This window comes from Temnothorax longispinosus, chromosome 7, assembly GCF_030848805.1.
Source record: "Temnothorax longispinosus isolate EJ_2023e chromosome 7, Tlon_JGU_v1, whole genome shotgun sequence".
NCBI lineage: Eukaryota > Metazoa > Arthropoda > Insecta > Hymenoptera > Formicidae > Temnothorax > Temnothorax longispinosus.
Window position 1 is genome coordinate 16,142,617 of NC_092364.1, and position 12,662 is coordinate 16,155,278.

The 12,662-nt window shown below is 38.3% G+C and overlaps 2 protein-coding genes across 3 annotated transcripts in view; both read left to right on the forward strand.

Annotated features, from left to right (window-relative positions):
- The window catches only part of LOC139816739 (uncharacterized), a 93,378-nt gene that overhangs the window by 21,051 nt on the left and 59,665 nt on the right, over positions 1-12,662 (forward strand). The gene's annotated exons all lie outside the window — the stretch shown is intronic.
- On the forward strand, positions 4,939-7,510 carry LOC139816738 (farnesol dehydrogenase). 2 transcript variants are annotated; one of them, XM_071784448.1, is made up of 6 exons: positions 4,939-5,118; positions 5,262-5,617; positions 6,179-6,305; positions 6,505-6,655; positions 6,989-7,132; positions 7,206-7,510. In XM_071784448.1, exons 2-6 carry the CDS (start codon positions 5,314-5,316, stop codon positions 7,245-7,247), a joined length of 768 nt encoding a protein of 255 aa, XP_071640549.1. In that variant the 5' UTR covers positions 4,939-5,118; positions 5,262-5,313; the 3' UTR covers positions 7,248-7,510. The 2 variants fall into 2 exon arrangements, with proteins under 2 accessions (XP_071640549.1, XP_071640548.1); XM_071784447.1 differs by having other exon boundaries at positions 5,304-5,617.

Sequence of the window (12,662 nt, forward strand, 5' to 3'; positions counted from 1 at the left end):
TAAATTAAACAGGAATGCTGTCAGGCGGAATTTTTAGAGTCACGTCGAAGCATTCCGTATTTCTGTATTTCTTTGTTCGCTTTAGCCTTTTTTATTAGAATGTTGAGAGAGAAACGCTTCTTCTTTTCTCGTAAAATATGTCCAATACAGGATGTACTCCGTTGTGACATCGACGGCGATTATTAAGTGTCGAAGATATTTTACAGGAAACTATCGAAATGAAGTACCGATGCCATTTATTCATGCTTCAGTAAACAGAAAAAGTTTGAAATGATTTCAGTAGTTATTTTATTATTATTGCATTAGGACAAGACTCACGACGATTCATTTTTTGTTGAGCATAATTTAAATGAAAATTTCTTTTCTTTATTGTCGTAATAGAAATATCTATTAAATGTAAACCTACTTATTGTTAGCATTATTAGTGAAATGGTTATTTTTTATAAGCATTTTTTATTCTATAAGTGTTTTATTTATATGTATTATCTTTTAGATATAGGGGTACACATCTATCTTTTAAATGTAAGAAACGAGATTGATGAACGAAGATATGGAATTGACATTATAAGAACGCGGAACCAGTTACTTCACGTTTATAGATTAGTTCGATAGCCTGAAAGAACGTCGATACCGTCCGTTATCGTTTATTGCTTCGGAAACGAAGTTGAATGCCGTCTCTCGCTCTATGTGTTCTCAGCTGTTCTTCGATAGATCCTTTAAACTTCCGAATAGGCTTCCAAATAACTTCCAGGCAACAACCTCCGTTAGAGATGAGCTCTTTATAAAGCTGTCTGTCATAGGAATCTCCGTCCTCGTCAAGTGGAATCAGGGATACTCTCGGAAATCAAGAATTGATCATTCTTGCAGACATCTTTTTCGCATGGGTCTGCACGTCTTGACCTGTTGTATTTTTCTACCAATGCTTCTTGCAAAATAGATCCGCTATTGAAATTTGGAAAACACGTTCTGAATAATTCTTCAGTTCAGTTTATATAAATCTCACTATCATCAATTTTTAGTGACACATTATTCAATAAACTGAGAATTTATTCTTTTTTTAAATAAAAACGTTAAGACAATGGAAATTGAATGAGTAATAATCTTATCGATTGCTATAAAATTGCGAAGAAATATTTATTCGTTAATTGTAATATGACATACAGCTTAGAATAAGTTTCTACAACGCTCGCTTGTATCATGCATATTTTGCGACTATCAGAAAAAGAAACGCGCGATATTGCTACAATACAAAGTGATGCGTGTAATCACGGCGTCGTTGAGAAATGGCCGACTAACGGGAACATCTGGTGCTTTGAAGCGGAAAACGGGTAAATCTTTCTTCATTTTTCTCATCCCCGCTCGGGACGACGCGCTTTCTAGTTAGCGTTTTCTTGCCGCGAACATCATAGATTTTTGAGTTTATTTCCACCTCGGATAAATATGAATCTCTGAGAAATGGAGGAATAATTAAACGAACGGACAAAAGAAACTCGTGACTCTCTCCGCGCGATGTAACTTTGCCGCGACTTTCTTGAATTTCGTTCCCATTTATGTCCTACATATTACGCAAACAGTTTTCCGAGGGCCGGTAATGGAGAACTTCGCGATGGACTCGCTCTTAAGTTTCAGAGTTTTTGTTGGACAAAGTCGCCGCACTTCGTTTGCGTCTTATCGCGCCGGTAGCAACTACTTCAACTCGGAAAGTTGAAGTGGGTCAACGAGTCCGGATTTTCGAAATTTTCTTTCATGTTCCTTTTCGACTTTATTTGTCACGCTAAGATTTTAAAAGCCGCACCTCCTTCCCCCCCCCCCCAATCGAACTATCATAGTTTTCGAGTTATTGGAAGCTGGATGCTCGCGCGAACGCGTAGGCGGCTGATTTTGCATTTCCCGCACGCGGAGCTCCTTGGATGACCCGCTCGGAATTTTCAAAATGGTCTGGCAGCCGAGTTGTTTGCATCTCGTTTGCACCTGGCGAGGAAAGAAAGTTTCGGAAATTCTCGGCGGGCATCCGCTTCGCTTCAGATCCCAAGTTTTTTCGATAACTCGAAAATTATGGGCGCCCAATGGTCGTTTCTCCACATCTGGTCGGCGGAAACGACGTGTAAAGCTAAACTTCTGTAGAATCGAAGATTCTGGACAGAAGTCGACCGGTTATATATTTTCACCGAAGCTGTTGGAAATACGGCGAGGATATACATACACGTAACGTACATAAGAAGTAAATAAATAAAATATGAAGACTTTTCTCGAATTAAGTTGTAAGATTGTAGTGATTAAATTCTTATCTATTTTCCGAGAAAGTAATGGTTTATCAATCGCTTATACGGAAAGATTACATTCGTCTTAAAAATGTCCGCGTCAGTGTCACAGTTTATTTTGAAGCTTTCCTTATTCTATTGGTACTATAACCAACTTTCAATTTGTTGAAATTTATTTTTCTTTCGCGTTTAATACGTGCAATTTATGGTTACGTATACTGTAAGAAAGGGAAGCTTAGAGCTTGTAGCAATACGGATTGGTGTATGTAATCACGACCCGTTGAAAAATAGCCAAGCGGCAGAAGCATATGGCGCTCCGGAATCGAAGAACACAGCTTTCCTCCACCTTTCTTTTTGATTTCCTCGTCAGCTGGCGCGGAGTATAATAATATTTTTGGTTCGAAGGTCGTTACTTCTTAAGTCGTGTGCCCGAACATTTCTGATATCTGAAGAAATACGCTCGCCTTTCATCGACTTCAAAGCACTCTGCGGAGTAAGTAAAATATTTAAGAAAATCTCAAAACGCGCGCGCATATACATATTCTGTACAGACTGTGTTGGATCACACATACTCATTTTCTTGCTTGAAATGAATTAAATATAAGCATTTAGCATTGAAAGAAATCTATATTGTTTTAAAATTATTCAGTTTTTAATATTAAATAATTCTATATTTATGTAACATGTCATAAATTTTTGCTAAAAAAATATTTAGTAGTTCGAGAAAAACTTTATACTGAAAAATTTTATAAAAGGAAAACATATAGCTCTTTCTTGCTCATGCATACATAATATAATACCGTTCATCTCGCAGAGAAATCGATCTTTTATACCATATTTCTCATAATTTCGCTTGAGTTTAACGAGATCACGTACCCGCAAGTCGTTATATAATTTGTCGCCTATGAAAAAAACATGAATCCATGGTAGTAAGTGCGGAACGATGCGCGTAATCACGGCAACATTGAGAAATGGTCGAGTAGTAGTAGCATCTGGCGGGCCGGACCGGGCCAGGAAGCGAGAGAGAAGCCTCCTCCTGTTTTCTTGTCGATTTCCTCGTCGTCCTGCGTGAACAAGAATAATGCTCTCGGCCCGGCACCGGACCCGGTACACCAGATGCCGGCTCACGAAGATCGATACACGCCGTTGTTATTGCGTCCGGAAACGAGTATCGTTTATCTGTGAAGAAGGGGAGAGAGCGAGAGGAGGAAAAGGAGCGCGACGGTGACGGCAGCGGTTCTTATTCTGAATCTCGAGATTCGAGATTACCAATCCCAGATAGCAAAATTGTCAATAAAAAAATAAATTTTACGCTGCAATAAAATAAAATACAAAATTCCACAGTCGCCAATCTTTCATCTAGTATTTTTCGTTTGTATAATAAATGGAAAATTGCGTATGATATTCGGTGCTGAAACACGATCATTCACTGAATTTTGTCCATTGCTTATTAGACATGTTAGAAGAGATCGCGATGCTTTTCATTCTTCCTGTTTCTCTCTATAAATATTCCAGGTTTACAAAGCATTAATCAATCCAATCGATTTAGTAATATTTGCATTTTTTGCTCGCTATATTATTTACGCAGGATATATTTTTTTAACGTTAATTTTGTTTTCAGAGTATCTCAAATTATTTTTTTTAATCTAAACATATAGGTATAGATGAATGTTTTTCGGTAAGATATCGAAGCCTAAACTTCTGACGGTCATAAGTTGAGATATTTGTATTGTATATTTTGACAATAAAATCCCCTCTTATGGAACGGGATAGGTCTCTAGAAGTCGTCTGCCGGAATCTCCGGGATTTCGAAATATCCTGATATTCTGCCCGATGTCTCCGCGGAAGAGATTGGTTCAGAGACGGTACGCAGAAGCCAATGTGATTGTACGTGGATACGAAGGGGATTGCGGCAGGTCACGTCGCGCTTCACTTAAAACAAGTAAAGGCCGTGGCAAAACCGTAGGACGGAACCAGTGGGTAAACGGATAAACCTAAGCCGAAGGATCTCTGTCCTTCTCCATGATGCGTCTGGCCTATACGTGCTCAACGTTCGGGACACGTCTACGACGAAAAATGGTCCCTCACAGAATATTCTCTATTAGAGTTGTGTGATACGAGTATAAAAACTTTTAACATAGCAGTTCGCTGGCTGTGGATTATAAGAAAATTAATGGCTCGTTCGCGTCTGCTCCTTAAGGGAAATCTTTATCTCTTTCCTTTATTTTGAATAATAGCAAGGATGTATTAATACATCAATTACTGTGATTTCGTAATTAATATAATAATATAGAGACATAAAAAAAAGTTATACAGTAATATTATTTAAAAAATTATAAAATGTGTATATATATATACACGTCTTATATAGACAGATCTTTATTCTAGTCCTTAATTTGGAAGTTTAGAATAGAACTCATAAATTTGTTATATTATTACGATGTATCTATGTACTTTTGTAAAGGAATGAATGAATTTATATGTTAAAGGAATGAATATGTGTGTGCACGTAGGTGTGTTGACTATAATATTCACTTATAGAGAATTATACACTCGTCCGTGTAATCATGTGCAATCATGTGCAATCTCTGAGTTTAGCAACCCCACTCCGAGTGAAAGAGTGATTCACTCATATCAGAATTGCTCCGATTATATTACGACATTACGTGACTTGCTACGCGTAGTTCGTATGATACCACATCGTATAATCGACATTGATGTAACCGGTTTGACCTGCTGCGTCAGATAATTTTTTATCACTGCAGCAACTACCATTTCGTATCGGAAAAACACGATTTTCGCAGTGTATTTTGTGACAAACTAGTTTCACTGACAGTCGCGAATAGGAGATACGCATGTAAGTATAATATATAAGTCAGCGTTAGTGTTGTTAATCGAAATGCCATTTCCACAAATTCACGGCTGAATTTAACGTCGCTGCGATTGTGAATGCTCATGATTACGCTTTTTACCAGCTTGATATTATTTTCGGCTCGGTAGTTATTAGTGGCATGTCAACCGCGAGCTACGTCGTACTTGCAGACAGGCAATTATGGATCGTTGGCTTGGTAAAACCGCAGTCGTTACCGGCGCTGCATCCGGCATCGGCGAAGCAATTACATGTGCTCTTCTGCAAAACGGAGTGAACGTGGCCGCTCTGGATGTCCAGAAAGAAAGATTAGCGAAACTCGATGCGGAATGCAGGCGGGAAGGTTTCCCAGGCACGTTACATACCATATGCTGCGATATAACTCGCGAGGACGAGATCGATGCGGCATTCTCGCATATTGAGACATTAGGTGGTGTGGATGTTATGGTCAACAATGCTGGGGTTATCGAAACTTCACGAGTAATAGGTATGATAAGTCACATATTTATACAGAATATCACAAATAAGGATAGAGACTTTTAAGTTATTAGAAATGAATATTATTTGTATGCTCTTATAGCGGTATAAATGAGTCCGTAACTCTCTCTGTGATTAACTACAAAAATATAATATGTATGTTGTACATTTAATTTTAATATGCAACCAGGTTAATATTAATTTAAAACTATGAACTTATATACATTCATTTTTAAAAAGTTTTTTTTTTTTTAAATAACGAATATTGTAATCCATTTAAAAGAAACGATGTATAAATATACAAATATACATCTATAGAAGAATCAAATGTCAACGTTTTAGTATTTTGGAGTATTTGAAGAATTTGAGAACTGATTAAATATCTCATTTAAAAATCTAATTTTGATCGTGAAGTGTTATTAAGGTCGTTCAAAAACGCAGCGGCCTCTTATGAAGGGGTTATATCTTGTTCAGAGATATACTGACAGTATTACAATAAAAGACTTAGATTTTCTCCGTCGCACATTTCCTCTTGGCGCATTTAAAAATATTCCATAAATTACACTTGCAGAGAGCGACAGGAAGACATTCGAAAGACTGTTAAATATTAATGTCCTCGCAGTCGCAGTGTGTATCAACAAAGCGGTGCGTTCGATGCGCAAACGAAACGTCGAAGGACATGTTTTCAATATCAACAGGTATTGTTACCTATGATTCGTATGTTAACAATGACTGAATAAGTCCCACAAATCTTTAGAATAAATAATTTTCGTAAGATAAATATTTTTTTGAGTTTTTCATAAATCATAAGACAAGGATTGCGAGAAATCTTTTTAGAAAATTTAGTGTTTATTTACTGTGCAATATATGTTTAATATTAATATTTTTGATGTGCAGTGTTCTAGGCCATTATTTACTGACGAATGTTTCGACGGTGGGTTTGTTGGCTGATTTCAATCTGTATCCCGCTACTAAGCATGGGTCTGTTGCTCTGACTCATGTAGTACGACGAGAATTAGCATCAATTAAGGCTCCTATTCGAATTACCGTAAGCGATCATATTTCGAGTTTTCATTTTTTGCTGTTCTATTTTTTAATATTACTTCATATAGATGATAATATTTATATATAATTAGTAGAACGTGTGAAATATTATGTATAATATCGCAATATTGATATATTGGCGACAAACTATCTGCGACAAAAGAATAAGAGCCGCAATAAACAATGGTCGCTGCTTATACATATATATCAGGAGTGTAACATCAGGTGTTATTATAAAGTTTATAATATATTATTTTTATGCAAAATATTACCAGGCACACGTCTTTTTATCAATGCAAATAATTATTATAGACTATTACTTGTACGGTCTTTTTAGAGCATTAGTCCTGGTACTGTAAAAACGAACATATGTATGGATTCGAAGGAAATGAAAGACTTTTTCGATAAAGTACCAACTCTTCAACCGAAAGACATAGCGGATGCACTCATTTATGCTCTTGGAACGCGACCAGAAGTTCAGGTTCAAACGATCGTTAACGTACTTTCTCCCTGATAAATATAGGAAAATTGTTTTATGCGTTACTTAATTGCAGATTACGGAGCTTACCATCCAGCATACCGGGGAGTTGCCATGAAGAATATCTCCACTAAGATGCCCGTCTTTTAATGCATCAACAACTTTACAAGTAACAACTTTACGCTAATAATAAAGTAGGAAACTTGAGGTTCGTGAAGACTAAGCTTTCATGTTGCTTTGCATTTTTTATATGAAAAAATGCTCTTTTCTTATCGTAATACTGTCTACATTTCACTTAATAGTTTCACTAATGTTATCTTTTCTCTAATGTACGTTTACTTATATCTAGAAAATGAAAATAAATGATCCAATAAAATCTGAGATAGGAATTTTGTATATACCTATCTTTGTTTTATAAGAATACAATAAAAATGACAATAAAGATATTTTTTGTGTATTCTACAACGCAAGAATGTACACTCGAAATTTATGGTCAATATGTAATTAGCAGACAAATATCAGCTATCGGATATCGCTATGTTTGTCTCGCGCGATGCCTTGTACTTATAAATATCGCACTAAAAAGATATACTCGAAATTCAGATTGTGACAAATTCCGCTTATCGCGAGGCAACGTTATCGGCAATACGTTCACGTGCAATCGTTGTATTCAAATTTCGACGAAGTGGCTGCTACATGCATCCAGTGGTTACATCCTGCTTGGCGCATGACAAATATAGCGGTGTCATTTGGCATTTATACGTGAACGATCGAAATGCGCGTTTCCTATACACAAACGGACGTCTCCCGTTATCTTCACGTTGCGCATCCGTGTGCGTGCTTCTCTAAACATGAACTTCCGATAATAGCGACACACACTGTACCAAGCTCGACTGTCAACCAGGGAGGCATTCGAGTGCGAGCGATAGTTAAGGTGTCAAACAAGTTCCGTCGTGCTTCGAGCAGTTGGAATCGCGTCGCGTTATCAGGAAAATCGATTTTCCCGGCATGCATCGGATGTCGGGTCCTGTCAAAATCTAAGTGTATTCTAGCTCTGTGATTAGATCTCTGCGTTTCTCGCAGTTAGTGTGTATAGTTATGGATGAGATACTACATTCAATTCATTGCTTATTTCGAAGGTTGCATATGATATCGAATATATCGATATCATTTAATCAAGGATTTTTCTTCTTTTACAGAGCTACAATAATAAATACAATATTATAATAATTATTAAACTATTAACATTATATACAACTATATATCAATCAAAACTATACATATATTTAAATATTTAAATATTGTTATATATATTCAGTTATAAACTGATTATATTCCTCCTAAACACTTATAAAAAAATTGCATGCAGGTATAGCTTTAAGTTATGATAGTCCCGCGCTATTATTTTACTTTCTACGGTACAATTAATAACGCGAGGACATGTAAAGAATCCGTCGCTTTTATTCGTCACTTTTAGGTGCTCTTAGCTGTTACATTAAGGAAAGGCGGGGGTATATAAGAAGCAAGATATAAAGCACAGGAGAGCGGCGGGATGATGATCGATAAAGACGTACTCGGTGCTTCATGGGGCTGTCTGTATGGACGGGGGCCGGCATTTAGGAATTTATATTAAAATATGTAAATCTATCGGCGCGGGCATATTTGAAAACAGATAAATTATGCCAGCCGTGTATTGCGTTCCCGCGGTAAAATATCGACAGTGCGGCGCGGCACGGAGGTGCGGGGGTGGGATTGAGGCTAACGGGCGGAAGCGGAGTTCCTCGCATAACGGCACGTTCTGTCGACCAGTAGAAATGCGATTTATGACGATCATTGTGTAACGATCATAAATTATCTCTTTATTTACGCGGGACGGCAGCAGCGTCCGCGCCATTGTTTTTCCGCGCCTTTTGCGCCTTCCTCAAATAATAACACCTGATGCTTCCAAATTCGGTCGCTTCGTTCAGTCCCGTTTACATTTCGCAGCGACGAGTTTATCTCGCAAGTTAGCATTGTCAGGCACTTGTCCGCGCAATGCAAATGAGAAATTAAATATTTCAAATTAAGCCGATACGATTCTAATCGATATACAAAGGTTTAAAACGTTTCGTAGCGGTACGTTAACAACACAACAAGCTTATAAATTGGAATTATTAGCCATTTGGCCATGCAAACATTCGTGTCATTGCACATCGGCTGCTATATTTCCTTCAAAATTGAAACTAATCTCGCAAATCCTTGAATTTAGCCAGAGCCGCCAAATGTTGAGGAACAAACATCCCGATTTAACTTCCTTAAATGCGTTTGTAACTGTTTCTGACAGGGAACAACTCACCTTCTCTTCCCTACTGACTCGTGCACTAACAGTTGTTTGACCGTGTTTCTCTAGTTCTCGCATTTGAATTAGCCTCGGAGTATCTCTTCGGTAAATCTAAACAATTGATGAATACATTTAACTCTTTGGAGAATGTTGTATCGTTTCCTGCCTCTTTATTTGCTGACTTGAGATCTACAAAATAACTCTATCGGCACAGCCATCGAATCCTCGTCTTTTTTTTCCGATGGTGACATTATTATATGTTTTAGAAATCAGAAATAAACGAAATAGATTAAAATTTAAATACAATGGAAAATTATAACATATAAACATTTTTTGCAATGTATTTATACTTACGTTCTTTAAAAAAAAAAACAAGAAAAAGAGTGCAGAAAAATTGAAATAATTTGTTGATATCTTTGAAAAAAAATTGGTCTTTGCGTATGCAAATAGAAGAAATGCGCTTTCTCTTCGACGTGACGTGCCGCGATTGAGAATTAGAATTCTAGAGAAACGATTTCGACGCGTCAAGAGTTTCGCGGCGTTTCGACTTATATCATTAAAGCGAATATGCGTAAGCGGGGAGTGAAACATGGCAGTTGAATACAGCGACGACGAGGAGTCAACCGGGGTCGCTAAGGGTTCGCGAGACGGGTTCGGGGTGGTTGGATATAGGTTCGTTAGCGGAACACTGGCAGTGCAAACATGCCCGCTTAAACCGGCTGCGTACGTGCGCCGATGCGGTGTCAGATTTGAAGTGGTTCGCGGTGACGGCGTGCACGTGACGCGTTGGAACGAAACGCGAACTGCGCGCCTTCGCCCCGACGACGACGCGGACGGGGAGGACGACCGTTTCGGTATTGGCCTGTGCCGTGGTACCGCACGTTGGGCTGAATATCGAGCGAGCTTGTCTGTTGACTTATTAAAAGCCGACTGAAATTGGAGCGAAGGCGGAAAATTCGATTTTCGGGATTTCGGCCGATTTCCGCGTTCATCGAAGTGGTGCGGTGACCTCAATTATTCTGCCACGAATGAAAGCTATTTTCCCGGAGCAACTATATTGCGCGGTTTCGAGCGCATCCGAACATATTCCCGATAGACGTAGGAAATGATAAAATATTCAGTGTCCCTGCTATAAGATTTACGATTATCGTGTAAAATAAGAAGCCACAAATTAAACGTGCTATTTTTTTCTTAATTTAATATTATATTATTCAAAATACTCATTATTATAATTATTAGAGAATTTATAATAATAATAGAATAATTAGAGGAAAGAAATGATTAAAGATCTAAAACAAATTCATAGCTCTTCAATAAGTCTAATGAATGAGTTATTCTTTGATTATATCGCATGATTCAAGTAGCAATTTTTTCTTATAAAACTTAAAAAAAAAATTAGATGTTCGGCAAAATACTAAATTGACTTTGATATTTTCTCGATTATTTTAATATTTGAAAACTTTATTTTTAAACAGTGTGGATAATGTATCTAGCTAGACAAGAAAATTTAAATTAAGGACGTTGCTCCCATGTCGTCTTTTAATCATCTTTTTCTGCCAAGAACGTTTTCTTTCATGCACGAGCTAACGTATACAATATGGCACATGTATGTAGCAGCTAGAATGTCGCAGCTGCAGTAGCGCGTATTCTTGTTCGGCGACCGGCTTAGTACATACAGCCTAAACCGTGCACGTTATCTCGCGCTCCAACATCCCCCAGAGTCTGCGCTTCTTCTTTACCGTTGCCGCCGCTCTGTCCTACTCCTTCTCGCTTAATCTGTAGTTGCGAATCTGCAAAGCGGGCCAAGTTACGAAATAGTTTCCTCTCTCGCCCGGTGAGTGAATTTAATCGTGCTCGCGCGCGATACATGCCCAATTGGACGCGATTCGCGCGCGTGTTATGGACGCGCGATACCGAGACGAAGAACGTAGTAGGGCGATTGGAACAATGCGGAATAATAAGTCGACGAAGGACGAAGGACAGCCTGTGGGGGAGGATTGTAACTCGCGCGGTATAGAACCTTGATTTTCCGCCCTGTGTTACAAGGAACGTATCTCGCAGAATGAATATTACGCACGGTGGTCTTGTCGAGGGGAAGGCGGTGGAGGGGAGGGGCGGCGGGGAATCTTTCGCCTCCGTTATAAATCCACTCGTTCCGTCCGTCCGCATCTCGGCGACATTCATGAGGGAAAAAGATGCGCATAATGTTATCAACGCATTCCCGACATGGCCGTGCATAGTTTAATCCATTGCGACGCTGATCCCCGCGGTACAGGGATGAATTCCGTCTCCTCTCACTGTGGCGGTTGCGAGTAATATTGGACGAGGCTAAAACGAGAACTCCGAAGGATCATTTGAATAATGTAGATAAGTTTACTTCGCTTGGAAAATACAGAAACAAGAAAGATCGCGATTTCTCTCAACCCAGAGAAAACATGCGCGCGCCCCATGATTTTAGTCCGTTAAGAAAATACTGTCTATCGCGGAAACGCAATCTGGCGTAATATTAAATCGAGAGGATTTGCCTCGCGAAACGCGTTGTTTTAAATTAAAACAGCAAATATATAACGAATATATTTGTACTGTTAAAAACAATTTTCAATATCTCTCTACTCTGGAAAACAACATCCAATTTTATGTAAGATTGTTATTTGTAGTGCTGTTTAAAAAATTTTCAAAATAAATATCCGATGGCAGTAAAAATAAACGAGTGTGCAATACGATCGAGTCACATATAGAAACGGAAAAACTTCACTCTTAAGCAAATGGTCGCGCTTTTGAAGTCAATGAATAAACCGGCGGACGTTAAACATTAGAGAGCGTCAAATCTATTGAGCGCGATGCATTTGCAACGTGCATTGTGGAAATTGGTATTATCCATTTCATTCGGAAATAACACGGGCGGAGGAGAGAAATTCTATTATTGGTTAGCAAGCACCGGAGGTTTATGCACTCCGCTTTGTGCGATAACGAAGATTATACGAATTAATTTGACTTTGCAAACGAATACACGACTGAAATGATTCACTCACGCGGATGCGTATGATTTAAATCTGACGATAATCCCTCAGGATCATCCGAGAATTTTCTATCGCGTAAATAAACGGTCGTGGTTTTCGAAATTGGGAAAATATTAACAATTGCAAACACGACCTGTGCCCAATAATAGTTTGAAATTGAAGAAGGGGCGATTTGTCGATCAGATGTCGATGG

Excerpts from the sequence above, each read along its gene's own strand:
- LOC139816738 (XM_071784448.1), top strand. The coding sequence starts at position 5,314 with ATGGATCGTTGGCTTGGTAAAACCGCAGTCGTTACCGGCGCTGCATCC. Across the intron at positions 5,618-6,178 it reads CGAAACTTCACGAGTAATAG|AGAGCGACAGGAAGACATTC; the intron begins GTATGATAAGTC and ends TTACACTTGCAG. Across the intron at positions 6,306-6,504 it reads CATGTTTTCAATATCAACAG|TGTTCTAGGCCATTATTTAC; the intron begins GTATTGTTACCT and ends TTTGATGTGCAG.